The sequence below is a fragment of the Ascaphus truei genome, chromosome 3 (genome assembly GCF_040206685.1).
Source record: "Ascaphus truei isolate aAscTru1 chromosome 3, aAscTru1.hap1, whole genome shotgun sequence".
In the NCBI taxonomy this organism is placed as follows: Eukaryota; Metazoa; Chordata; class Amphibia; order Anura; family Ascaphidae; genus Ascaphus; species Ascaphus truei.
In genome coordinates this window covers 197,011,655-197,037,882 of record NC_134485.1, presented here as the reverse complement: position 1 = coordinate 197,037,882, position 26,228 = coordinate 197,011,655, and the positions used below count along the sequence as shown (strand labels likewise).

Genomic DNA, 26,228 nt, shown 5'->3' with positions numbered 1-26,228 from the left:
TGGTTTATTCAAAGACAGGCTACTGTACTCCACTTCTAGTGGTAAATCATCCTCTCCTTTCCTCTGTCCCTTACGTACATTATATCAATACTGTACCTTATAACCACAAACACCCTCTAAAAAACAATTCAAATCCAGATGTGACCTGCTCATTTGGCCATGCTGGCATTACCTGAGAGTGAAGTGCTCAACGCTGGAGTTCGCTACCAGATAGAGCATGATGCTGAGAACCTCTCCTGGTTGCAATGGCCGGTCTGGAAGTCTGATGAAGACATTTGCATCCAGCTGCTGCTCCTGCTCAACCTGAACTGATTGGTATAAGCTGATACTGCCGATGCGGAGAAGGGGGTGCTGCGTGGGGGCTTCTCCTCCCCTCCGCGTGCCAATTTCGTGCTGGCACCCTCCCTCTATGTCCGGGGAATGCAGAGTGTAGAACAGTTCCACCTGCTGGCTCTCTCCATTCAGTTCTGCCCCATCAGGTGAGGATTTCCGGCGTCCCATGGGCGCAGCTGCTAGACCAAACCAACTCTGGGGGAGCTCAGCCTGGGCCAGACAAGTAGCCAGGCTCCCCCGCAGCCGGCATGAACTCTTGATCTCCCGCACTTCCCGGAAAACGTGAAGCCGGACACAGGGGAGACGCTCTGTGACACCAAAATCATCCCAATCCCGGCCAGCAACATAAAAGAGTACCTGTACTACTGGATTGCTGGCAGGCACCCGTGCACGAATGATGTAGGCCCGCACTTTCCAGTTCACAGTCAGTCTGTCAGGAACCTCTAGGGTACTTGAAGGTTGCAGCAGCTCCTTTGGCAGCACATGCCCAGCAGCAAAAGGTCCCAGAGTGACATTGAGAATAGGCAACTCCTTGGTTTGAAACACCACAAAGGGCTCTGACCGTTGCAACAAGGGTGTGCTGGAATTCCATGTTGGAAGAGGCCCAGCCTCTCGCAAGAAGAAGGCCAAGCGGGTGTTGGACAGGCGATAGCTGACTGGGAGGATGGCAGCTGGGGAGGGTGGAAGGGCTGTGGGAAGGGCAGAGCCTGTAGGCAGCACTTTGCAGGACACTGAAAAAGAAGAATGGAGCATTAGGATGGTGGGTAGACAAATGAAGATGGAGTGAGTTGCCATGTCTAAGCTAATGCATGGCATGGGTCTGTGATTGAACTGCTCCCGAAAACCTAAACCCCTCACATTCTCAAAGTAAGTATAGTTTGTCTGTGCTGCCAAATACCCCTGACCCCTCGTTATGCCCTGGACAATGCCAACCACCAGATTATGGCCAATGTAAGGGCACATGTTTGCTTTTTCTTTTTAACAGACAGGGAACCCATAAATACCACTTCCTGTAGACTTCCTAAACCTGTTACTTAGATAGGTTGTTAACTTATAAAGACACAGAGCCAATTCACATTCCTCATACAGAACGCATGAGTTTTGTTGTTGCTTGTTTTCACCAAATACCAACAGTGTGTCTGATTGAGACAGAGCAGCACAATAACTATTACCTGGAGACATTTATCTGACCACAAATGATTCAGTAAAATAAGAGCTTAAAATTTAAGTTTTTGAAGTTAAGTGGGGCTCCACCTCAATAGTATTTCCTTTTAAGCTGATTACAATATTCTTTTACTTTGATGTATTAGAGTTTAACTCAACTTTTTTTTGTGATTGCGCAGAACTACAGAAAAAGAAGGGTAAAAAAAGACTACAAGCTGAGAAAATCACTCAAGCATTTTTAGAACTGCTACAAATGTTCAGACCTGTGATCACTTTGTGTTCAGTGCTCAGTGTTCAGATGTATTTAACAGTTCAGTCCTGAATTCTAGCATGGCAAGAACTACACTGTGTACACAGTGTGGTTGGTGAGGGCAGGACTGTGTCGCTGCTTCTAGTTGGGTTTAGTACAGAGTCTTTTGCTGCTTAGTATTCACACCCAGGCTCTGTGCTGAATGCAGACTCACCACACAGCCTGAACTTGGCCACAGCTCATCAGGGAGATGGGTGTGAGCCAGATGTATGGAGGACATATCTGATCTGTTAACCCCATCATGGACAGAACGGACCAAGCATACTCTCCCCCTACTGACTAGGTGAAATTCACAGCTAATATTAACTATGAGTTGTAAAAGCAGAGCTGACTCAATCACCAATAATTCAACGTTAGACCTCATCTGTGTGCATCTACCTTCGAAACTGCAGAGTGAAGCTTTGCAAATGCAATTAAGTGTGCAGTCGCAGCACAATGCATCTCTAAGCTGTAAAAAAACATGCATCCACAAACAATCCAACCCCCTACTAATTATTTAACACCTGAAGTGCTGGAAAGCACCATAGTTACATACTTATATAGTTACATAGTAGATGAGGTTGAAAAAAGACACGTTCATCAAGTTCAACTTATGCTAAATTTAGACAACAGATACTTTATCCTATATCTAAACTTCCCTATTGATCCAGAGGAAGACAAACAAAAAACCCCAGAGTCATATCATCCAATGGTATCTCATAAGGGGAAAAATAAATTCCTTCCTGACTCCAAGAATTGGCAATCAGATTATTCCCTGGATCAACATTCTTCCCATGTATACTTATTTGGTATATTCCTGTATACCTTTCCTTTCTAATAACATGTCAAACCTTTTTTGAACAAATCTGTTGTATCTGCCATCACAGTCTCCATGGGTAATGAATTTCACATTGTATCTGTCCTTACTGTAAAGAATTTAAGGGAAAGAAGGGGGAAGGGGGAGGGGAAGGAGGGTACCCTCGCAACTGCTAAACAGTTCGGTCTGTGGTGCTGCTATCTGGGGTAAACATGAACTAATACTAGGAGAGAGAAAGAACCCCAATGGAGAGCACTCAAACAGATGCACAATATACAATAGATAGGGGAGGAAGTGTGTGCAGTGGTATGAGGAGTGAATGGGTTAAAAACAGTTTATTAGAGTAATAACTCAACTAAAATAGGTGGGACGCTAAGTACCAGAGTGATTGGAACTCAAAATGAGCCAAAAAAGCGCTGCAAAAGTAAAATGTACCAGGTATCATGTGTAAAGTGTGGGCTACTCCCCTTGATGATATGTGCAGGGTAGAGCCAGATGTAATAGACACCCACTGGGGTCTGTGTGTGGTAATAACAAGTCACAGGTACAGCCACCTGTCACGGTCAGATGACAGTGAGTGTAATAGTGAGTGGTGTTATATATACCAGTTCATAAGGTATATAGAGGTAAATAAACCAGGTAAGTATCCGCAGTGGTGTACTGATATAGGGACAGTATCTATCACCTGTGGTAAGGCAATCCAGATAGGTAAATCACTGCTGTATTCCCTAGGAGGTGCTGATATACAGAGGCACCATATCAGTAATGAAAAGCTAACACACACTCAATATACTATGCCCTAAAGTAGATACCCTGGGGGGGGGGGGAGGGGGTGTCTGCTCTTTTCAGACATACAGATGACAGCTGCTCCAGTGGGTAGAAAAAATAGTAGTACACAAGTAGTGTCTACTTACACTTCAAACCAATAAAAACAACATGAGGAGCTGGTAGAATAAAAATGACAGGAACCGTGGGACTGCTGCATAGCTATACACACATTTGCTAGTGCTTGGTGTATCAGGTTTCACCACGATTTCTGCCCAAAAAACTAGTTACAAGCTAAATGCTTATATCTAACTCCCTGTAAGGGAGCTAGTGTAGGTCAGGATGCTTACTGTAAAGAACCCTTTCCTTTGTTGCTGGTGAAATCTCCTTTCCTCCAACCTTAAGGTATTGACTCTGTGTTGTTTGTACTGCCCTTGGGATGAATAGTTATTTTGAAAGCTCCCTTTACTGTCCCTGAATATATTTGTATATAGTTATCATATCCCCTCTTCGATGCCTCTTTTCTAATGTAAATAAATCTACTTTAGCTAACCTCTCCTCATAAGTTAGAATGTCCGTCCCCTTTATTAATTTGGTGGCTCTTCCCTGCACTCTGTCTAGTTCCATAACGTCTTTTCTAAGGAGTGGTACCCAAAATTGTACTCCATACTCAAGGTGTGGTCTTACTAATGCTTTGTAAAGGGGCATAATTATGTTTGCTTCCCTTACATCCATTGCCCGTTTAATGCAAGATAAGATATTGTTTGCCTTTGCAGCTACTGCATGACTTTGGGCACTATTACTAAGCCTGCTGTCTACAAGCACTCCTAAATCCTTCTACATCAAGGATTCCCCCAATTTATCCCAATTTAATTTGAAAGTCGGCTGTTTATTCTTGCTTCCCAAATGCATAACCTTACATGTACAGTATCTGTATCAACCTCATCTGCCATTTACTTGTCCAAGTTTCCATTCTCTCCAAGTCCTTCTGGAGAGAAATTGCATCCTGCTCTGATTCTACTACCTTACAGAATTTAGTATCATCAGCAAAGATGGAGACTTTGCTCTCGATCCCAACGTCAAGGTCATTAATAAACAAGTTAAAAAGCAGTGGTCCCTTTACCGATCCCTGAGGTACTCCACTCACCACCTTAGCCCAACCTGGAAAAGTTCCATTTATGACAACCCTCTGTTGTCTGTCCTTCAACCAGTTTTCAATTCAGGTGCATATATTTTTACTGAGTCCAATTTGCTTTATTTTGTACACCAATCTCTTATGTGGAACCGTATCAAAAGGCTTTGCAATATCTAAGTAGACCACAAAAACTGCATTACCCTGGCCTAAATTCCTACTTATCTCCTCAAATAAACAAAAAAGGTTAGTATGGCATGATCTATCCTTCATAAATCCATGCTGACTATTACTAATAATTTTGTTTTCTATTACTGTAGGTATTCCTGAATATTATCCGATATTAAACCTTCAAGTAGTTTCCCCACTATTGAAGTCAGGCTTCCAGGTCTGTAATTCCCCGGTTGTGATCTAGCTCCCTTTTTAAATATAGGCACCACATCTGCTTTACGGCAATCTTGTGGTAATGAGCCTGTGGAAATGGAGTCCTTGAATATTAAATATAATGGTTTGGCTATTACTGAACTTAACTCCTTGAGAACTCTTGAATGCCTGCCATCAGGGCCAGGTGCCTTATTTACTAAGCCACTTATGAACTTCTTCCTCAGTTAACCAATTGGTCATTAATATGGAGGTTGTGGCTTCCTCCTGTGGCACTACTATTGAACTTGATTCTTCCCTGGTAAACAGAGGCAAGGAATTTGTTTAATACCTCTGTTTTTTCCTTTTCTCCTATAATCTGTCTGTACCATCTCACACTGAAATGGTCCTATATTTTCTTTTCTCATTTTTTTGTTAATAAGGTACTTAAAGAACTTTTTAGGGTTGACCTTACTTTCTATTGCAATCCTTTTTTCATTATCCATTTTTGCTAATGTGATTGCCCTTTTGCAATTTTTGTTACATTCCTTATAATTCTGATACGATGTCTCTGTCCCTTCTGACTTAAAGAATCTAAATGCCTTCCTCTTCTTATCCATTTCCTCCCCTACCTATTTATTTAGCCACATTGGTTTTGACTTATTTCTTTTATACTTATTACGCATGTGTATACACTGATAAGTGTGCTTTCTAACAATGTTTTAAAGACTGCCCATTTATCTTCTACATTTTCCCTGCAAAAGCATCATCCCAATGTATTATTTGTAGATTAGTTCTCTGTTTATTAAAATCTGCCTTTCTAAAGTTTAAGGTCTTTGTTGAACCCAAGTAATCTGTTTTTTGATCATTTATTTCAAATGAGACCATGTTATGACCACTGTTACCCAAATGTTCCAGGACTTGAATATTTGCTATGACTTCTGCATTGTTTTATATTACCAAATCCAGTATTGCCCCTCTCCTGGTTGGTTCCTCAATAATTTGGGTCATATAATTGTTTTAATTGTCTTTTTCACCCCCAAAAACCTGTTTCCATTTGTTGTAATGCTAATCTCATTGCCCCAGTCTATGTCTGGATAATTAAAATCCCCCATTATGCAAACATGACCTAGTTTTGATGCCTTTTCCATTTGCAAAAAGTATTTTAGCTTCCTCAATCTCACAGATATTTGGTGGTTTATAGCATATCCCTACAAACATTTTCTTTATACTTTTACCCCCACTGCTAATTTCTATCCACAAGGTCTCTACAGTTTCATCATTCCTTTCATAAACATCTTATAATAGGTTTTAGATCCGGTCTTATAAAAACAGGAATGCAGTATGTGTATATATATATATATATATATATATATATATATCAGTGTTCGACAAACCTATACATTTGCACGCCCCGGGCGAGTGGATTTAACATCGTGGCGAACTCCTATTGGCCCAAGCAGCACACGTGTGGTACTAGGTGGCGAGTAGATTTTTTTGTTCTGCGAGCAGATTTTTTGGTGATTTGTCAACCACTATATATATATATATATATATATATATATATATATATATATATATATATATATATACAGTGTTCGACAATCCTATACATTTACTCGCCCGGGGCGAGTGGATTTAACCCCTGGGCGAGTAAATATTGGCCCAAGCAGCACACATGTTTTTTTTTAAATTTCCCCCGTTCGCGCTCAAATTTCCCCCGTTCGCGCTCAAATTTCCCCCGTTCGCGCCAATTTTTTTTTTAAATAAATAAATAAGTAATCTCCCTCCCTGATTGGAGGAAGAGGGCCGGCTGGCAGCTCTGGGTCAGCCCCTCCCCCTGCACCCGATGCCAGCTAGCTGCCCGGGGTGGGATGTAAGCTGGGAGGGGGGGTCCACCGGATGTAGGCTGGGAGGGGTGGTCCACCGGATGTAGGCTGGGAGGGGGGGTCCCCGTAGCTGCTGCTGCCAGGGCTGGAAGACCAGGTAGGCGCTTCCCCTCCGTCCCACGCTCCTTTGGCACCTGCGCGGGCAGGGTAATAGGAGCGGGGATGAAGGGAAGCAGTCTGGGCGTGAGGTCGAGGGAGGGGGGTGCGTGTGAGGGGGGTTCGCGCGCACGCGCTGGAGGAGGAGGGGGGGGGTTGGCAATGTTCCCGGCCACATTTCCCATCGGGGAGGTTGGTGTGGCCCATGCGGCTGTTCCCAGCATGGCTGCCTGACCACCCTCCTGGCTGCAGCCTGGGCGCACGCGCGGCTTGCCACGTTTCCCATCGGGGAGGTTGGTGGCCGTGCGCCTGTCCGGCTGTCCCCCCGCTGGTCCCCGATCCTCCCGCTAGCCACCCCATCCTCGCGTTGACCCCCCCATCCTCACGCTGGCCCCCCGATCCTCGTGCTGGCCCCCCCCATCCCCGCGCTGACCCCCGATCCTCCCGCTGGCCCCCCCATCCTCCCGCTGGCCCATCGATCCTCCCGCTAGCCCCCTGATCCTCCCCCTGGCCCCCCCATCCCCGCACTGACCCCCGATCCTCCCGCTGGCCCCCCCATCCTCCCGCTAGCCCCCCGATCCTCCCGCAACTCCTGCCCGATCCCCTGGCATGTGGAGCAGCATGTGGAGGACAAGCAGGCCCTGGAGGAACAGGTAGGCCCTCTCCCTTCCAATGAATGTCTGTGGGGGGGTGTGAGTGTGTGGGTGAGTGTCTGTGAGTATGGGTGTCTGTGAGTGTGTCTGAGTGTGGGTGGGTGTGAGTGTGTGTACTTGTGTGTGTATTTGTGTGTCTGTGAGTGTGGGTGTCTGTGGGTGGGTGTGAGTGTGTGTATTTGTGTGTCTGTGAGTGTGGGTGTCTGTGAGTGTGGGTGTGAGTGTGTGTCTGTGAGTGTGGGTGTCTGTGAGTGTGGGTGTGAGTGTGTGTCTGTGAGTGTGTGTGTGTCTTTGTGTGTTTGTGTCTGTGAGTGAGTGTGTGTCTGTGTGTGTCTATGAGTGTCTGTGTGTGTGTATCTGTGTGTGAGTGTATGTGTCTGTGAGTGTGTGTGTGTCTGTGAGTGTATGTGTCTGTGAGTGTATGTGTCTGTGAGTGTATGTGTCTGTGAGTGTATGTGTCTGTGAGTGTATGTGTCTGTGAGTGTATGTGTCTGTGAGTGTATGTGTCTGTGAGTGTATGTGTCTGTGAGTGTATGTGTCTGTGAGTGTTTGTGTGAGTGAGTGTATGTGTCTGTGAGTGTATGTGTCTGTGAGTGTTTGTGTTTGTGTGAGTGAGTGTTTGTGTGAGTGAGTGTGTGAGTTTGTGTGTCTGTGTGTGTCTGTTAGTGTGTCTGTGTGTGTCTGAGTCTGTGAGTGTTTGTGTGTGTCTGAGTGTGTCTGAGTGTATCTGAGTCTGTGAGTGTCTGAGTCTGTGAGTGTATGTGTCTGTGAGTGTGAGTGTGTCTGTGAGTGTTTGTGTGTGTCTGTGAGTGTTTGTGTGTGTCACCCTCTCCCTGTATCACCCTCTCTTTGTGTCACCCTCTCCCTGTGTCACCCTCTCCCTGTGTCACCCTCTAACTGTGTCACCCTCTCCCTGTGTCACCCTCTCCCGGTGTCACCCTCTCCTGGTGTCACCCTTTCCCTGTTGCCCTCTCCCTGTGTCACCCTCTCCCTGTCGCCCTCACCCTTTCCCTGTCACCCTCTCCCTGTCGCCCTCACCCTCTCGCCCTTTCCCTGTCACCCTCTCTCTGCCGCCCTCTCTGTCTTTGTCTCTCTATCTCTCTGTGTCTCTCTCGTTCTGTGTCTCTCTTTCTCTGTGTGTCTCTCTTTCTCTGTGTGTCTCTCTTTCTCTGTGTGTCTCTCTTTCTCTGTGTGTCTCTCTTTTTCTGTGTGTCTCTCTTTCTCTGTGTGTCTCTCTCTTCTCTCTCTCTTCTCTCTTCACTTCTCTCTCTCTTCTCTCTCTCTCTCTTCTCTCTCTCTCTCTCTCTCTCTCTCTCTCTCTCTCTCTCTCTCTCTCTCTCTCTCTCTCTCTCTCTCTCTCTCTGTGTGTGTCTCTCTCCGTGTGTGTGTGTGTCTCTCTTTGTGTGTGTGTGTGTGTGTGTGTGTGTGTGTCTCTCTCTGTGTGTGTGTCTCTCTCTGTGTGTCTCTCTGTGTGTGTGTATGTGTGTCTCTCTCTACCCCTCCCTCTCTCCCCGTCTGTCTCTCTCTGTCTCTCTCTGTCTCTCTCTCTCTGTGTCTCTCTCTCTCTCTCTGTGTCTCTCTCTCTGTGTCTCTCTCTGTGTCTCTGTCTGTGTCTCCCTCTCTCACACTCTGGATCTCTTATTTACCCTATATATCTTAACAGCCCTATACTACGCCGCAATAACCTATACTGCTTTCTTCCAGATCTGACTCAAGCTTCACACGGAAGACATCGGAACACCCCTAACCCAGAAGACAGGTAGGGAACACCCCCCTCCAATGTAAAACATTGCGGGAATGAGGTACCTGGACATTGAGGGACTGCGGATCAGGTAAGATCCCAGGCGGGATTGCTGCTTTAGATATTGTGAAGCGGGGACATCCAGACACTGGTTAAGGGGTGCAGGAAACTAGTCATTCACACCTGGCTTTTATTTCTAGATCCAACATTTACACACACACACGTAACAAGGACTAATTGTAGTATAATGTAATACAATAAATTCATTTATGTCAAAAACGAATGTTGTTCTGGCTAGGAATTTATTAAATGTATTTTATTTATATATTTTATTTTAAAGCGGGGTTGGGGGCAGGACTAGGGCGGGGTTAGGGGCGGGGTTGGGGGCGGGACTAGGTGGCGAGTAGATTTTTTGGTTGGGCGAGTAGATTTTTGGGTGATTTGTCGAACACTGTGTATATATATATATATATATATCCTATTCTTTTTCATTATATACACACATACATACACACAGTATACAGGATCAAAAATAAATGCCCTCTTAGCAAATTAGAATTTCTTGAACATCAGCAATCAATGGTAATATTCCCTTGCTGTATATAGAATTATGCATAATTCTTTATAGATTTTTCTTCACAAATTCTAGTCACAACCAACATGATAACATTTCTTAATACACATCCTTTAACTAGTAACATCACATTCCCAGCACAAAAAAATTATCAATGCATATGGTGTGTATCAATGTGTTTTGATGCTCAGCATTATTTTTCTGTGCAAAGTTGCATCTAATATAAGAACCAGTTTCCTGTCAATGGTGCTGGTAGAAACAAGAAAGGTTTATGCAACCTTAAATGTGGCAGATTTCTGACAAAGAATGAAGGGGAAAATATCTGCCAGGCGTGCCCAAAAATGTTGTGATGCTTTCCCCCCACCACCTCCCTTGAATTCTAGTTAGAGGGTTGTAGACCGTTTTATGTTAATTTCCTGTTGTATTCAGATTTTATTAATATAAAATTAGTGCACCTAATTCCTTTATGATCTCCAGGGTTAGAGAATATTTAATAGTAAAAGAAATACAGTAAGGTTTTAGTGATTTTCTCGCAAAGTTGAGAAAATCCCATTGATTGCATGCATCACAAAACAGTAAAGTTTATCCGATTTTACTGTAGTTCCTCATTTCATACAATGACCGCATTCCCTGCCTTAAAATCCTATTAATGGGATATATTCCCAGATATCGTCTCAGAGTTTAGAAGATTCAGGACAGGTTCTCAGAGGTGCATATATCCCGCAAAGTGTGGCCATACGCCATATATGTAACGCAAAGTCAAAGTACGGGAACAGCACATTCAAATTGGAGACTCACGGTCTTAGCATCATATAGTAAATATACTTCAAGTGTTCTTGCGGTGCAAAATCTGTTGCCTTTAATTTGAAAGAAGTAGGCCTGATGAAAGGCCATGTGGGCCTGAAACGTCGTTTTTTTGGATGTTTTCTTCCTTCTTTGAAATTAAAAGCATCAGATTTTGCACCTCAAGAACACTTGAGGTATTTTTTCTACATGATTCTAAGACCGTGAGTCTCCAATTTGAGTGTGCTGTGTATGGGAGTGAAAAGATGTGGTAGGACCACTAAAGTCAAACTAATATGGATAAAGGAAAGTGAGAGATTTATATAATGGACCCAGGTGGTGAGGATAGTGATATTATAGACTGAGCTGGTGAAAGAAGAGAGGCCACCTGGCACCTCGCTGTGAACAAGTGAAATACGTTTAAGGCCATGTGACACGTTATTGGAAAAAATTAATTAGGGATGATCGAAGAGAGGTCATGAGACTACCACTGGGTATTGGTGAATGGGAATACAGTAGAGTCTCTGTAACGCCTCACTGTGGAATAGGTAACAGTAGAGAATTAATGGGACTCCTCACTATGAACAGGCCATGTGACATCAGAGTATAGATGAATGGGAAGGCGATAGGATATAGGATGTGTGGTAACTGAGTGGAAAATGTGAATTACAAAATAGCAAGATGAGAAGTAGAGAAGTAGATTGTGAGTGTTAGTGGTTAGTTCTGGAGATTTGCAATTGATTGCTAGAGCTGAGTGGAAAAATGTAAATGATTTACCCCTCTAGTTAGGCCTCAAGAAGGTTAGGCCAATAATTTGTTTTTTTAATGTATTTTAATGCACAATAGGCTAAGATTACTAAATGCTGCTACGGCTCAAATCATCTGGATGTTGCAATCCTGCCTACTCCATCATCATTACAATTATCTACAGATTTTGATAAAGGAGATCACCATGACTCCCTTCTCGGCCTTAGTTCCTTTCCTATTAAAAACTCCTGTTGAACACTATTATTTTCATTATTTTACCATTAGAGGAAAATCCTTCCAGCATTGCTTAACTCTTCTACTGACGGAATACTGTGGAACTTTGCTGAGCTAACTTCTTGCTATTACTGTTCAGTGTAGGTTACAGTAGTTCATTCATCTCAATGCTATAATAGATCACTGATCTCTTTATGCTATTCATAACAGAGGCAGCAAGAAAATCCCTCAAGGACAATATTGCGCAGACCTCTCCAGCAGTAATGGGTTCAACTTTGGTAGCGTGAAATATTACCACTGGTTCTGTACAACTGTCTGCTCTAGCAGTAACCTGGCAGTAAGGTGTTATTGACCTGTGAATGGGAAGGGATTGTCCCTTGAAGGCTTTGCAGTGACAGGGAGAAGAAGCTTCAGGGGTGCCGGAGGCTAGCTGGTTTGTAGATAGATGCTGGTGGGATGTTTATTGCTGTGGCAAGACAGCTTATACACGCAGCTACATTCAGGCTGCTGTTTACCAAATTGATGACATTGGAAACAGATTGTAATTACAGGCACAGCACAAAAGACTGGGGAGGGAATTGAACAGCAGGAGTGCACCTCCATCTCTCTGGTGTTGGGCAGAGCTTTGGGGGGAGTTTTGCAGAAAGGATTGCAGTATGAGTAGTAGAAGAGAAGTGTCAAATAATGACAGAAGGTGAGCCAAAGGCAAAAAGTGGATGATCAAAAGGAGGGGAAGTCATGTCATTAAAAAGAGCAAGATCTAAACGAAAACAAAGAAAAGACAAATGATAGAAGAGGAACAAAGGAAAACAACGTGCTATTCCCTGCCAAATATCAATATAAGAGAGGTACGTTTTAAGTTTGGCAGCCTCTATAGAGGAATTATTTAACAATGTAAGATGAGAGGAATACTCTTTCCAATTAGGAACCAGGTCACAAGGAAAGAAGGTGTGGGAGATTTCACAACTCTATAGGGCCTATTCTGTAAACTTCAATAACTAACTCATTGAGGTTTTTGAGCACTTCCCGAATGATTTGGCCAGTTTGCTATTCATAAAGCTCTGATGACCTTCCAAACTCGTTCAGGAAGTGCTCCTTCCCGAGCTGTAGCACCATGGCCCAAACACACCGAGCGACTCCTTGAGAAAGCGCTGTTTAGCATGAAACGCGTGGGAGCAGAGTTTTCTCTGTTCTGTTCCTAGTATGTTTTGTTTTATAATATGTAACCCAATAAACTTTTTTTCATTTTTGTATTACCCGGTGAGTTGATTAGTGCTTCCTTGCTGGGTTGCTGTTCAACCAATCGTCAGTCATTCTTTGTTAAATTCGTTTTATTGTGGGTAGAGGGGGTGGGTGAAGGTGGTATTTGGCCCATGGTGGGTGTGTAGGCCATTCGGGAGGATTGCGGGAGGAGTTAAACCATTCATGACCTTTTATTTACTCTATACTGGCTGGATAATGTTTTATTTTTAATGGGCAAGTGAGCTATTATCCAGATCTGGATAATAGTAATTTTTGACCATTATTGTACTGTATGTATTGAAGGGGGTTATTGGGTGTAGGGGAGGTGGGTAGTAGAGTTGTTGTATTTTAATGTTTGATGGGGGTAGAGGGATTGGGTGAAGGGGGATGTTGCCCCAAGTGTGGGTGGCCCAGCTCCGTTACTAAAGCATTACTAAAAAACAAATACAGCAGAGACTGCGACTATTCTAACACAAACCAGTGGCAATCGCCAAAAAGAACCAGGTACACCCAGGTACATGCTGGATACATGCCTTAAACTTGCCTTAAACGAAACCCAGCATTTCTGCATTGATTAATGGCCCATCAGATTAACAGCGGGGGTCCCTGGCAGTCCCATTCAAACTGAATGGGACTGCCAGAGACCCCTGCTGTGTTAATCCTATGGGTCATTAGTCAATGCAGAAATGCCCTAAACTTGCCTTAAACTAGCCAAGTTACACCCAGCACATATCCAGACTGTATCCGGGCTAGTTTAAGGCAAGCTTTAGAATAGTCGTGGTCTCGTCTGTATATCTTTAGTCACTTGATGTTTTTACATAATACCAATAAACCTCTAAAATAACACCTCAGCTTTACTTTGGCAGTTTACCCAGGCTGAATTCTGGATATGACTTCATATACAATGATTAATTAGGAGATATTGGAAAGCTACACAATAAGGGCTTAAATATAGGAATACAGCTACAGTATGAGTGTGTGGGTGAATAGAAATGGAGGGCATTCAAACAGTAAGTGAGAACATTATTCAATCATCAATGGTGGTAACTGTAGCTTTCTGCTGTTTTGAGGTACAGTCATGTTTAGGGGAAACAGTGAGGTTAAGGAGATGGGATATTCTTATATTGATTGTAATCATGTTTTGTGAAATAGCTATGGTGGAACTCTCAAAGCATTCATTTTTAATAAAGAAATTAAGCTGCTTGTGGCAGTAATTAAGAATGCTGTCATCTACAGTACTACAGGGGTGCACAAAAACTCTTCTCCCTGCGCCCCCCAGCTTGGCTCCGGCGTCAAATAAAGCCGCCGGATCATGTGACGTAGCGAGGTCACGAAGACCCGTAGTGAAGGTCCAGGGACCATCCTAAGTTTGGAGACCAGAAGAGAGACTGTATTGGGCAGAGAACTGCAGTGTGCTGTGAGTGTACAGGAATAAATCTGTTCCAGTTGAATATACCTCCTGCCTGGTGTGTGATCTTACTGGGGGGAGAGGTAACAGTTTCTACTATAAGAGATTGCTTCCATACATCTGGATCTTACAGCAGATGGAGGCGCTGTGTACCATGGAGTAAATGTTGGGTATATACCCCAGAAGCCTGTCCTGCAGTCACCACAACCATCGGCGGACCTACTCAGCCTCTTGTGAACCAAAAGGTAGCATGCACCATACACCTTGTAACAGGGGGATCTCCCAGAGAGTGGGGGAAACACCTTTACACAGATTTGATAACCCATTTTATTTTATTTTTTCACTGTCAAGTCAAAATGCATTGGTTTGGATTTTTATATCTAAGTTTAATTTTGTGTATTGTTCAAATTTACGGCTTGCTTTATACATTTGCGCGACATACCTAGCTTGCTGTTGAGACACATTAGGACAGTGATTTTCAACATTATTTTGGTTAAGAAACCCCAGAATTCGATTTTGAAATTCTGGGGAACCCCAACCCTCTCGCCCACTGTCTCTCGCCCCTCACACTCTCTCCATTATGCTCACTCAACCCCTCTCACTTACACGTACACACACTCTCCCCTTCTCACACACACACACTTACATGATCATTCCTCTCCCTCCTGTCAGCCGGAAGTCGATGTGACTTCCGTCAGGAGCAGGCAGAGGAAGGATAGCAGTGTCCGGACGGCTGCTGCTGAGCTCGGAAGCCACCGAGTATATGCTACATGGGGGCCGCCACGCCGCATGGGACAGCTGGCAGATTTGTCCCAGTTCTTCCCCCCCCCCCCCTCCCCTAGCGGTCGCGGAACCCCTGACCGGAGATTGGAAGCAGGGAAGTCTCCTTAGGTGAACCGAGTTCATTTCAGTTCCGGGGACCCCCCTGGTTCCTGACATACCCGGCAAGGGTAACAAAATTTCCCATTCCGTTGCAGTTATCTATTGGCCCGCGTGACCCGGGAGATTTAAATACTAAAAAGTACCTTGAAGCACCTTCCTGTGTATGTATCTCAGGAATCAAGAACTCATAGGAACTGAAATGAACTTGATTTCGCTCTGGGGATGGAGGGAAGGAGATCTAGAGGAAGGCAAACAAAAACCCCCAGTGAAATATCTTCTAATGATATCTCATAAGGGGAAAAATAAATTCCTTCCTGACTCCAAGAATTGGTAATCAGATTACTCCCTGGATCAACTTCCTACCCATGTTTACTTATTTGGTATATCCCTGTATACCTTTCCTTTTTAAAAAAAGATGTTAAACCTTTTTTTGAACAAATCTATTGTATCTGCCATCGCAGTCTCCATGGGTAATGAATTCCACATTTTAACTGCCCTTACTGTAAAGAACCCTTTCCTTTGTTGCTAGTGAAATCTCCTGCCTCCAACCTTAAGGGATTACTCTGTGTCCTTTGTACTGTCCTTGGGGTGAATAGTTCTTTTGAAAGCTCCTTGTACGTCCCTGAATATATTTGTATATAGTTATCATATCCCCTCTTAGACGCCTCTTTTCTAATGTAAATAAATCTAATTTAGCTAGCCTTTCCTCATAAGTTAGATTGTCCGTCCCCTTTATTAATTTGGTGGCTCTTCTCTGCACTCTCTCTAGTTCCATAATGTATTTTCTTAGGATTGGTGCCCAAAATTGTACTCCATATTCAAGGTGTGGTCTTTCTAATGCTTTATAAAGGGGCATAATTATGTTTAATTCCCTACCATCCTTTGCCTGTTTAATGCAAGATAAGATCTTGTTTGCCTTTGCAGCTACTGCATGACTTTGGGCACTACTGTTAAGCCTGCTGTCTAGAAGCACTCCTAAATCCTTCTTCATCAAGGATTTTTCTAATTTATTCCAATTTAATTAGTAAATTGCCTGTTTATACTTGTTTCCCAAATGCATAACCTTACATGTATCTGTATTAAACCTCATCTGCCATTTACCTGCCCAAGTTTATCCTAGTTTAGCTAGTTTAGCTAGTCTATCCAAGTCCTTCTGGAGAGAAATTACATCCTGCTCTGATTTTACTACCTTACACAATTCAGTGTCATCAGCAGAGATGAAGATTTTGCTCCCTATGCCAACCTCAAGGTCATTAACAAACAAGTAAAAAAAGGAGGGGTGGGGGTGCCGAGCACGCGCTTTTTAATTGAAACATCTTTGTCTTTTGACACACAAATTGTATTTGTGATGGTGATGATTTTAATTAAAAATCAAAACACAATTTCAGTGACAAAACACAAAGAAGTGTGACTTAGAATGCACGTTTATGGCACTAATATATTTATATTAACTGTGAATTCCTCGTGTGTGTGTGTGTGTCACTGGGTGTGTGTGACTCTGCGTGTGTGTGTGACTCTGTGTGTGTGTGTGACAGCATGTGTGTATGACTGTTTGTGTGACTCGGTGTGTGTGACTCGGCATGTGTGTGTGTGACTGCATGTGTGCATAACTGCGTCTGTGTGTGTGACTCTGCATGTGTGTGTGTGTGTGTGACTCTGCATGTGTGTGTGTGACTGTGTGTGTGACTGTGTATGTGTGTGTGACTTTGTGTTTGTTTCAGCACCGGGATCTTGGGGGACACGGCTCTGTCACTCTGCCTGCACAATGTTCCCGGGTCCTCTCCTACCCCTCAGTCAGTCCTCTCTTTGGTGGCGTGCATGCGCAGAGGCCCGCAGCCGTTAGTGCGCATGCGTGCTGGAAGAGGAGGGAGCGCGAATGTACTTGGTGCACAAGGGCGGTACTGCGCATGCATGGTTGGGCCTGCTAGCTCCTCTTCAACACATGCGGTGGCTGATATCACTTTTGTTACAGTATTTCGTTACAAGGCAATGCATTTTTTCCCATGAAAACCCTGTAGGCGCCAGCAAAGAAGTTTCACTTCAAAAGCAGGGATCCCAGTACTGATCTCAGGTACTCCACTCACAACTTTAGCCCACCTGACTATTACTAATAATTCTGTTTCCCATTAGGTATTCCTGAACATTATCCCATATTAAACCTTCAAGTAGCTTCCCCACTATTGATGTCAGGCTTACATGTCTGTAATTCCCCGGTCCCTTTTTAAACATACTGTAGGCACCACATCTGCTTTACGCCAATCTTGTGGTACTGAGCCAGTGGAAATGGAGTACTTGAATATTAAATGTAATGTTTTGGCTATTACTGAACTTAACACTTTAAGAAATCTTGGATGTACAGTATGCCATCGGGGCCAGGTGCCTTATTTACTTTCATTTTATCAACCCGCCTATAAACTTCTTCCTCAGTTAACCAATTGTTCGTAAATATAGAGGTTGTGGCTTCCTCCTGCAGCACTACTATTGAAATTGATTCTTCCCTCGTAAAAACAGAGACAAATAATTTGTTTAATAAGTCTGCTTTTCCCTAATCTCCAATAATCTGCCTGCCCATCTCACACTGAAAGGGTCCTAGATTTTCTTTTCTATTTTTTTGTTGTTATTAAGACAGCTTCCTACTGGCCCATTTGACCGAGGGCTTTAAACTGCGGAGAGATACCGGAAACACCTTCAGAAGTAAGTATCTCTGGAAGCAGGGGGTCCCCAGAGCTGAAATGAATGGGGTTCAGCTCCCGAGACATCCTGCTTCAATACTATGTTAAAAAATGAACAAAAGAAGAAGAAAAAACTGCTTCAATTGCTCCTTTAACAAGGGACCGTTGTGGTCCTGAATGCTTGCACTCTTTTAAAACCATGATTTAGATCACTTCTACCTTGGAGATCATGCACTGTTATAGGGCTATGTACCAAGGTCTGTAGATATATATTTTTCTCCAAGATATGTTTTTCCACACAAAAAAAGTACATATTTTTGTTGTTGTCTGTGTCCGCTTGAAATAGAAGAATTCTGTAATCAGAAATCTTATATATGAAGCAGCTCGTTAACTAATCAGGTTACACGTTAGTCATGGAAAGATACAGTTGATGCTAATTAAAGGGAAAATTGACACACAGGGCAAAATATATTGCATTGCACTACATCAAATGGCTTGTATCGACGATCTTCTTATAAACTCTGTTTGAAGCACAAGATGCTAAAGCAATTAAAATTGAAACAAAAGTACATTCATGTATTATCATGCTAAATGTCTTGGTTTCTGATCTCAATATATACTGTAGCTACAGTAGCAAGAGGGCTCACTCCAGCCCCTCAAAATAGCATCAAACTGTGTAAGACCATCAAATATTATTTGTTTTGCTTCATGCCACAACAAATGTAAAAACGCCTGTTAAATAAATTGCCTGCGTTTCACACAGGTGTGTTTAGTCCACCTCGAGTAGGGTAAAGGATCTTCTATTGCGGACAGGAGACAGATCTGCAAGATGTCTCTGTGCATCAATTGACATAACAAACTCAGTAATATACTGGGTTTTGTTAATGGAAGATTTAAAGGGGACATCCCTCCTTCAACAAAAATAAACTAATGGTAGAGGCATGTTTAATATGTTAGGTGTAGGAAACTGACACATTTAAAGGTATATTAGATCATTTAAATCATGTTATTTTTTTGTTTTCCCACTTACAGATAAAATGCCAGTCAGCATGTTTCCATGCCTTCACAACGGCCCTCAGCCCATTATACTGTCATACTGTTACAGCAGCAATCCCAGCTGCTCATTTTTAAAATGTACTAGCTGATATACCCGGCGTTGCCCGGGATGTAAATCCGTAATAGGTAGTATTATGTATAAATAGGGGAACAATAGGTTAACTATTTGGTGGAAAGGTTGTATAATAATGTTGAAAAGAAACATGGAAGAAAATGAAATACGATATTGTTGTTTAAAAATGGTTTATTGTAAAGACACCACAGTACAATGTATATTTTGGTGACAAAGTGTGAGGTGTGTGTTCCGCTAGGGTGTGCGGCGGTGGGTGTTCAGTACGGGTGGTGAGTGGGTAGTGAGTGCTGGCTGTGGGTGGGTGTCCCGCTATGGTGTGAGCGGGTGTGAGGCGGCAGGTGGGTGTTCAGTACGGGTGGCAGGTGGGTTGTGAGTGCTGGCTGTGGGTGGGGGTCCTGCTAGGGTGTGAGCGGGTGTGAGGCGGCGGGTGTCTGGTGAGTGTAGGCGGCAGATGGTCAGTGATGTCGGTGTGTAGGGGTGTGAGTGTGGCGGGTGGGTGTGAGGCGGGAGGCGCCGGGTGGGTGGTGAGTGGGTGCGGCAGCTGGTCAGTGATGTCGGTGTGTAGGGGCGGGAGGCGTCAGGCGTGTGTCGAGTTTGTCGGGTGGGTGAGAGGCGGCGGGTGTGTTTCGAGTGGGTGAGAGGCGGCAGGTGTCTATTGAGTGCGGGCGGCGGCTGTGGGGCATAGGGGTGTGAGGCGGCGGGTGAGTGAAAGGCAGAGGCGGGAGACGGGAGGCGGCGTGAGGGGAAGGCAGGGGAGGGGAGTGAGGGGAAGGCAGGGGCAGTGGCGGGGGGTTCAGGGGAAGGCAGGCAGGAGGGGGAATGGGGGGTGTCACTGTGTGTGTGTGTGTGCGCGTATGTCAGTGTGTGTGTCAGTGTGTGTGTGTGTGTGTGTGTCAGTGTGTTTGTGTGTGTCAGTGTGTGTGTCTGTCACTTTGTGTGTTGGGGGGGTCAAAATGGAGCAGGGGGTGTAAAAAACGGAGCTGGGGGGACAAAAACTGAGCTGTGAGCGGTCAAAAACGGAGCTGGGGGGGTCAAAAACGGAGCTGGGGTGGTCAAAAACGGAGCTGGGGGGGTCAAAAATGGAGCTGAGGGGGGGCAATAACTCAGTCTCAGTTAAGCATCCCCCCAGCAGCAAAAGCCGACACCACCACCACCAGTGAGCATTTCCTCACCTCAGGCAGCAGCAGCAGTGTGCCTGGGGGTTGGGGAGCTCTGGGTTAGAGCGCACCGGCCAATGAGAGCCTTGGGAGGCGGGGCAAATGGGGGGGAGGGCGGACGGACGGACCGACGGACCAATCAAATGGTCTACAGACACTCACAACCAAGATTTTCAGATTTATATATATAGATTTTCTCTGACAGAATTCGAACGGGGGGTGCGGGAAGGGAGGAATTTCCCCTTTGTCCTTCCTGCTGCATCTCAGGGCCCAGCCCCCTGACCCACGCCCCGCCCACCTGCAGATGAAGGGATTTTCCTCTGTGCTTCCTCCCTGCATCTCAGGCCCCTCAATGTGCTGCACTCTTGGGGGGCACGCTCTCCCCCCTGTCGGTGGCACATTCCAAGCCCTGAGAAGCAGTAGGAAGGACAGAGGAGAAATCCCTTCCTCTGCAGAGCCTCTGTCGGTGGGCGTGGCCTAGGTCAGGGGGAGGGGCCTAGGTTAAGGGGCAGGACCTCACATAGTGCAGCGTGGTGCTGGAGCTGCAGCCCAAGTGACAGACTGGGAAAGGTGAGAGGGGGGAAGGGTTAAATTACCGGGGTAAAAGAAGACATGGAAAAGAAAGCATACAGGAAGGGACAGAGAGAAAATTACGTACAAGAGAGAAATACATAAGAGGGAAAGAAAGACATGAGGGAGAGGAGAGCCAAGAGAGAGCAGAGAGGGGGAGCAAAGAGAGAGCGAGCAAAGAGAGAGAGCAAAGACAGATAGCAGAGAGAGAGAGCAAAGAGAGCGAGCAAAGGGAGAGATGGCAAAGAGAGAGGAAAAGAGAGAGCAAAGAGAGAGGGCGAGAGAGAGCAGAGAGAGCGCAAAGAAAGCGAGCAAAGAGAGAAGGACGAGAGAGCACAGACAGAGAGAGCAAAGAGAGAGAGAAAGAGGGAGCAAAGAAAGAGAGAGCAGAGATAGAGCAAAGAGAGAGAGAGAGAGAGACAAGAGGGCACCCTGACTTTTTTTCCCTCGGGGGCCCGCTCATGTCTAGCTACGCCACTGGCCCTAGGTCCAGAGATCCCTTACAGTTTGAAGTACTGTTGTTCTCATCCCATCCCAGGTGCAACAAAATGGCCGCCAGCCAATGGGGAGCTGCAACGGATGTTCGTGCTTCTTCCTATTTGATGACCACAGGCACCATCTTTAAGAAAACAGGCAGTGTCAAGGGTCAAACTGCACCGCTATATACGTTAGGCCTTTCTGTCAATTACTCTTTTTGTGCTAACTAAATCTGCAATCCATTTATTTGTAATGTGTGTCTGGTCTCTCGATACCTCAAAGGGTTGAAAAATATTAACTCTTTCAGTGCTCTTATGACATACTTGGTACGTCGCAGACTCTGACACACCAGATACGTCATGGGGATAGCTGGTTTTCTAAAGGCGGATCGGGCAGACTGCTCAAATGGACTGGTTGGCCCGATTGAAATGCAAATTGGAGTCCCCCTTCACTTCTGTTTCTGTCAAGCTGGGGGACAGTGCCAGTCATGCGCTCGCTGCTGAGGTGGTCACATGACTGAAACGCTGGAGGTCGGGTGGCCCTGAAAAGGTTGATGAAGTGAAGCCTTGGCAGTGGAAGGGATCATGATCGTCCCTTTGCTTAACTTCCTTATAGAACGCTTTGGAAGCTGCAGGAGAAAGGCTTCTGCAGGGCATCTGTAATAATTTTGGATCCTGTTCAACATCTTGTTTCACCGATTTTCTGGTTTAGCCGTGCTCCTTGAGAGAAAAAAAGCTCATGCTGAGAAATATGTTCCCTGCCGCTTGGCTTTGCTTTGGCTGTTATAAGCTGGGAGGGAAGAGACAGGCGAGACTGCAGCTGAGAGACACAGAAGTGGAGGGACAGAAGGGAGGGAGAGTGCATGATTGAATGCCCACTAAAAACAGAGAGTGTGTGAGATGTTGCAAATAAAAGGAGAGGGTATATATATATGTTAGAGAACACAAAAATAAGACAAAGCAGAAAGAGTGTATATGAGAGTGTTAATAAGAGATAGAGGGGAGGGGATGCATGAGAGGTAAAAAAATGTGGAGTGGCGGGGAGAGGGTGTGTGTGAGAAGTCTGAAATAAGAGACAAAGAGGAGGAAGTGTGCATGAAAGACCATAAACTAAACTGAAGGGATAAGGCAATGTTGCAAAAGGTTGACAAGACTTGGAGTGGTAATACTGTACAGTCATTGGCGTAGCTAGACATGTGCGGGCCCCCAGGCAAAAAAAAATTCAGGGCCCCCTCATGTCTCTCTCTCTCTCTCTTTTCTCTCTCTCTCTCTTTTCTCTCTCTCTCTCTCTTTGCTCTCTATCTCTCTCTCTCATTGCTCTCTCTCATGTCTTTCTTTTCCCTCTTATGTATTTCTCTCTTGTACTTCATTTTCTCTTTGTGTCTCTTCCTTCCTGCATACTTTCCCTTTTCATGTCTGTTTTTACCCCTATGATTTAACCCTTCCCCTCCCTCTCACCTTTCGCAGCCTGTATCTCAGGCTGCAGCTTCAGCCCCACTACTTGAGGCCCTGCCCCCTGACCTTGGCCCCGCCCACCTATGGAGACTGCAGAGGAAGGAATTTCCCCTCTGTCCTGACCACTGCATCTCAGGGCCCCACCCCCTGACCCAGGTCCCACCCACCTGCAGAGGAAGGGATTTCCGTCTGTGCTTCCACCCTACTGCATCTCAGGCCCCGCAATGTGCCACCGACAGGGGGGAGAGTACAGGCCCCCAGGCTTTGCCCGGGCTATAGCTACACCCCTGTGGACTGTATATGTTTTCTGTAGGTAGGTCCTGGTTGTAGGTCTGGGATGGGTGTCCTCCCTAAGTTCCTACATTTGCTCTAGTACTGCGTTCTTGGTGAGTAACATGTTAGAAAAAAGTTGAAATAAATAAAGTATAAAATTAACTGCCAAAAGCATCGTTAGCAATCAGACATGAAAATTTTTATTTTGTGACTTTTAATTCTGTTTCTTTTGCATTGAAATGTAAAAAATATTATGGTGATACAACGTCTGGGGAATGTCTGGAGGGTCTTTTTTTTTAAGGGGATGGCACCTCCTCCTCCCTCTGATCCCCAATGACGTCCGACCCCCCCTACTCCAAGCCACAGGAGAGGATGGTCAGAGGCAGAAACAAGGTTTTGGTTCATCTTTCCCTCGGATTCGGGACCGCTGATTTATCCGAACTGCAGAAGCCCTAAACCCAGAACAATCAGATATGGGTAATCCAACACCCTCCTCCACCAAATGGCTTTACATGACTCATGAACTGCCCATCCTTAGTAAACACATCTCAGAGAGAATGGAAACGAAAACTGTTTTGGAGATGGAGAATGGACAGATGGGTGGACTCTTGTGAATTATATATATATATATATATATATATTGTTTCATAAAAAAGAAATGTATCCAAACTCAGTCCTCAATAACCCCCAACAGGCTGAGTTTTAAGGATGTTCTGCTTCAGCAGGCGTGGCTCAATCAAGATGTCTCAGCCACTGAGTCACAAAGTATTGTATTGTATGTCTTTATTTATATAGCGCCATAAATGTACATAGCGCTTCACAGTAGTAATACATATCATATAAATAACAAATAATATAAATAACAGATCATGGGAATAAGTGCTTCAGACATACTGTAAAAGTAACATTAAGGAAGGAGTCCCTGCTCCGAGGAGCTTACAATCTAATTGGTAGGTAGGGAGAACGTACAGAGACAGTAGGAGGGAATACTAGTAAGTGCGTCTGCAGGGGGCCAAGCTTTATGTGTCATGTGTCCATGATTATTCAGTGCTACTCAAATGCTTCTTTAAGCAGATGTGTCTTAAGGTGAGCGAGGGGGCTAGTCGGGTATTGAGGGGAAGGGCATTCCAGAGGTGTGGGGCAGAAAGTGAGAAAGGTTTAAGGCGGGAGAGAGCTTTAGATACAAAGGGGGTAGAAAGAAGACATCCTTAAGAAGAACGCAAGAGTCGGGATGGTGCATAGCGAGAAATTAGGGCTGAGATGTAAGGAGGGGCAGAAGAATGTAAAGCTTTAAAAGTGAGCAGGAGAATTGAGTGTGAGATACGTGATTTAATCGGAAGCCAGGAGAGGGATTTCAGGAGGGGAGATGCGGAGACAGATTTAGGAAAGAGTAGAGTGATTCTGGCAGCAGCGTTTAGGATAGATTGTAGGGGAGACAGGTGAGAGGTAGGAAGGCCGGACAGCAGGAGGTTGCAGTAATCAAGACGGGAGAGAATGAGGGCCTGAGTCAGAGTTTTAGCAGTTGAGTAACAGAGGAAAGGGCGTATCTTTGTGATATTGCGGAGGAAAAAGCGACAAGTTTTAGAAACGTTTTGAATATGAGAGGAGAATGAGAGTGAGGAATCAAGTGTAACCCCTAGGCAGCGTGCGTGGGCTACTGGGTGAATGATCGTATTTCCAATAGCAATGTGGAAGGAGGTAGTAGGGCCAGTTTTGGGAGGAAGTATAAGGAGCTCTGTTTTTGCCATGTTAAGTTTCAGTCGGCGGATGGCCATCCAGGATGATATTCCAGAGAGGCATTCAGAAACTTTGGTCTGTATAGCAGGTGTAAGGTCAGGGGTTGAAAGGTAAATTTGTGTGTCGTCAGCATAGAGGTGATATTTAAACCCAAAAGATGTGATTAGGTCACCTAGAGAGAGTGTGTAGAGAGAAAAGAGAAGGGGTCCCAGGACAGAGCCCTGGGGTACCCCCACAGAGAGATCAATAGAGGAGGAGGAGGTGTTAGCAAAAGAGACATGAAGGTACGATGGGAGAGGTAAGAGGAGATCCAGGATAAAGCTTTGTTCCGAATACCAAGAGTATGGAGAATGTGAAGGAGAAGAGGGTGGTCCACGGTGTCAAATGCTGCAGAGAGGTCGAGTAATATGAGCAGAGTGTAATGACCTCTGTCTTTGGCAGCGTGGAGGTCGTCAGTTATTTTAGTGAGGGCAGTTTCAGTAGAGTGAGCAGTGCGGATGCCAGATTGTAGAGGGTCTAGGACAGAATAGGTGTTGAGAAAGTGTAGCAATCGAGAGAATACAAGACGTTCAAGGAGTTTGGAGGCAAAAGGCAGGAGGGAGACAGGTCGATAGTTAGAAGGACTGGTAGGGTCAAGCTTGCTGTTTTTGAGTAATGTTATGACTGTTGCATGCTTGAAGGATGATGGAAAGGTACCAGAGTAGAGGGAAGAGTTAAAGATCTGTGTGAGCATAGGGATTATAGAAGGAGCAAGAGGTTTTAGGAGATGGGAGGGAATGGGATCAAGAGAGCAAGTGGTAGAGGGAGCAGAGGAGATCAGCAGTGACACATCCTCCTCCGAGTTAGCGGAAAAAGAGTCAAGAAAGGCAGGAGGAGAGTTGGGAAGCATTGTGGGATGGGAGGAGGCAACAGATGGGATGTTCTGCCGTATGGACTCCACCTTTTCCTTAAAAAAGTCAGCAAAGTCCTGAGGTGAGATGGAGGAAGAAGAGGAGGCAGTTGAGGGTGGTCTGAGTAGAGAGTCAAAGACAGAAAAGAGACGGCGTGGGTTAGACTTGTAAACAAAGTATCCGGCCACTCCCCCTTTTCTTACTGTGCATCTCACAACTGGAACAATCTACCGGAGACTCTCACAGCCGCCACCAGTCTAAGTTCTTTTAAAACTAAAACTGTCTCACATTTTAATCTGGTCTGTAACTGTTACATATGCCTATAACATATATTATCTCTTACTGTGCATGCAATGTCTTGTATATAATGTATAAGGCTGTGCTTATAGTGCCAGCGACAGCGACGTCGCTTCAAAACAAATGTATCGAAGCCGTCGCGTGCACTTATAGTAGGAGCGACGCGACTGATTGGTCGCAATCGCTGTAAGTCAATTCAATTTGATTTTTCCAACGACTGTAGGGTGACGTCAGTGCGCTGTCGCCGGCACTATAAGCGCTGCCTAACCCTGCTCACTTAATGTAACCATGTATTTGTAACTGTGTATTTGTCATCATAACTCTCTGCCCAGGACATACTTTATGCAATGGATTACTTCCTGGTAAAACATTTTATAAATAAATACATAAACTGATTAGCCAGCTGTGCTAATCAGGGATATCCTTAATACCTGGCTTCTTGGTGGCTTGTGAGGACTGAGTT

At 44.9% G+C, this 26,228-nt stretch overlaps 1 protein-coding gene across 1 annotated transcript in view; it reads right to left on the bottom strand.

Annotated features, from left to right (window-relative positions):
- TMEM132E (transmembrane protein 132E) overlaps nt 1–26,228 on the bottom strand; it is a 475,320-nt gene that overhangs the window by 58,360 nt on the left and 390,732 nt on the right. The window contains exon 2 of the mRNA XM_075589907.1: nt 173–1,064. Coding sequence (XP_075446022.1) covers nt 173–1,064 — 892 coding nt within the window. The remainder of the gene's footprint in view (nt 1–172; nt 1,065–26,228) is intronic.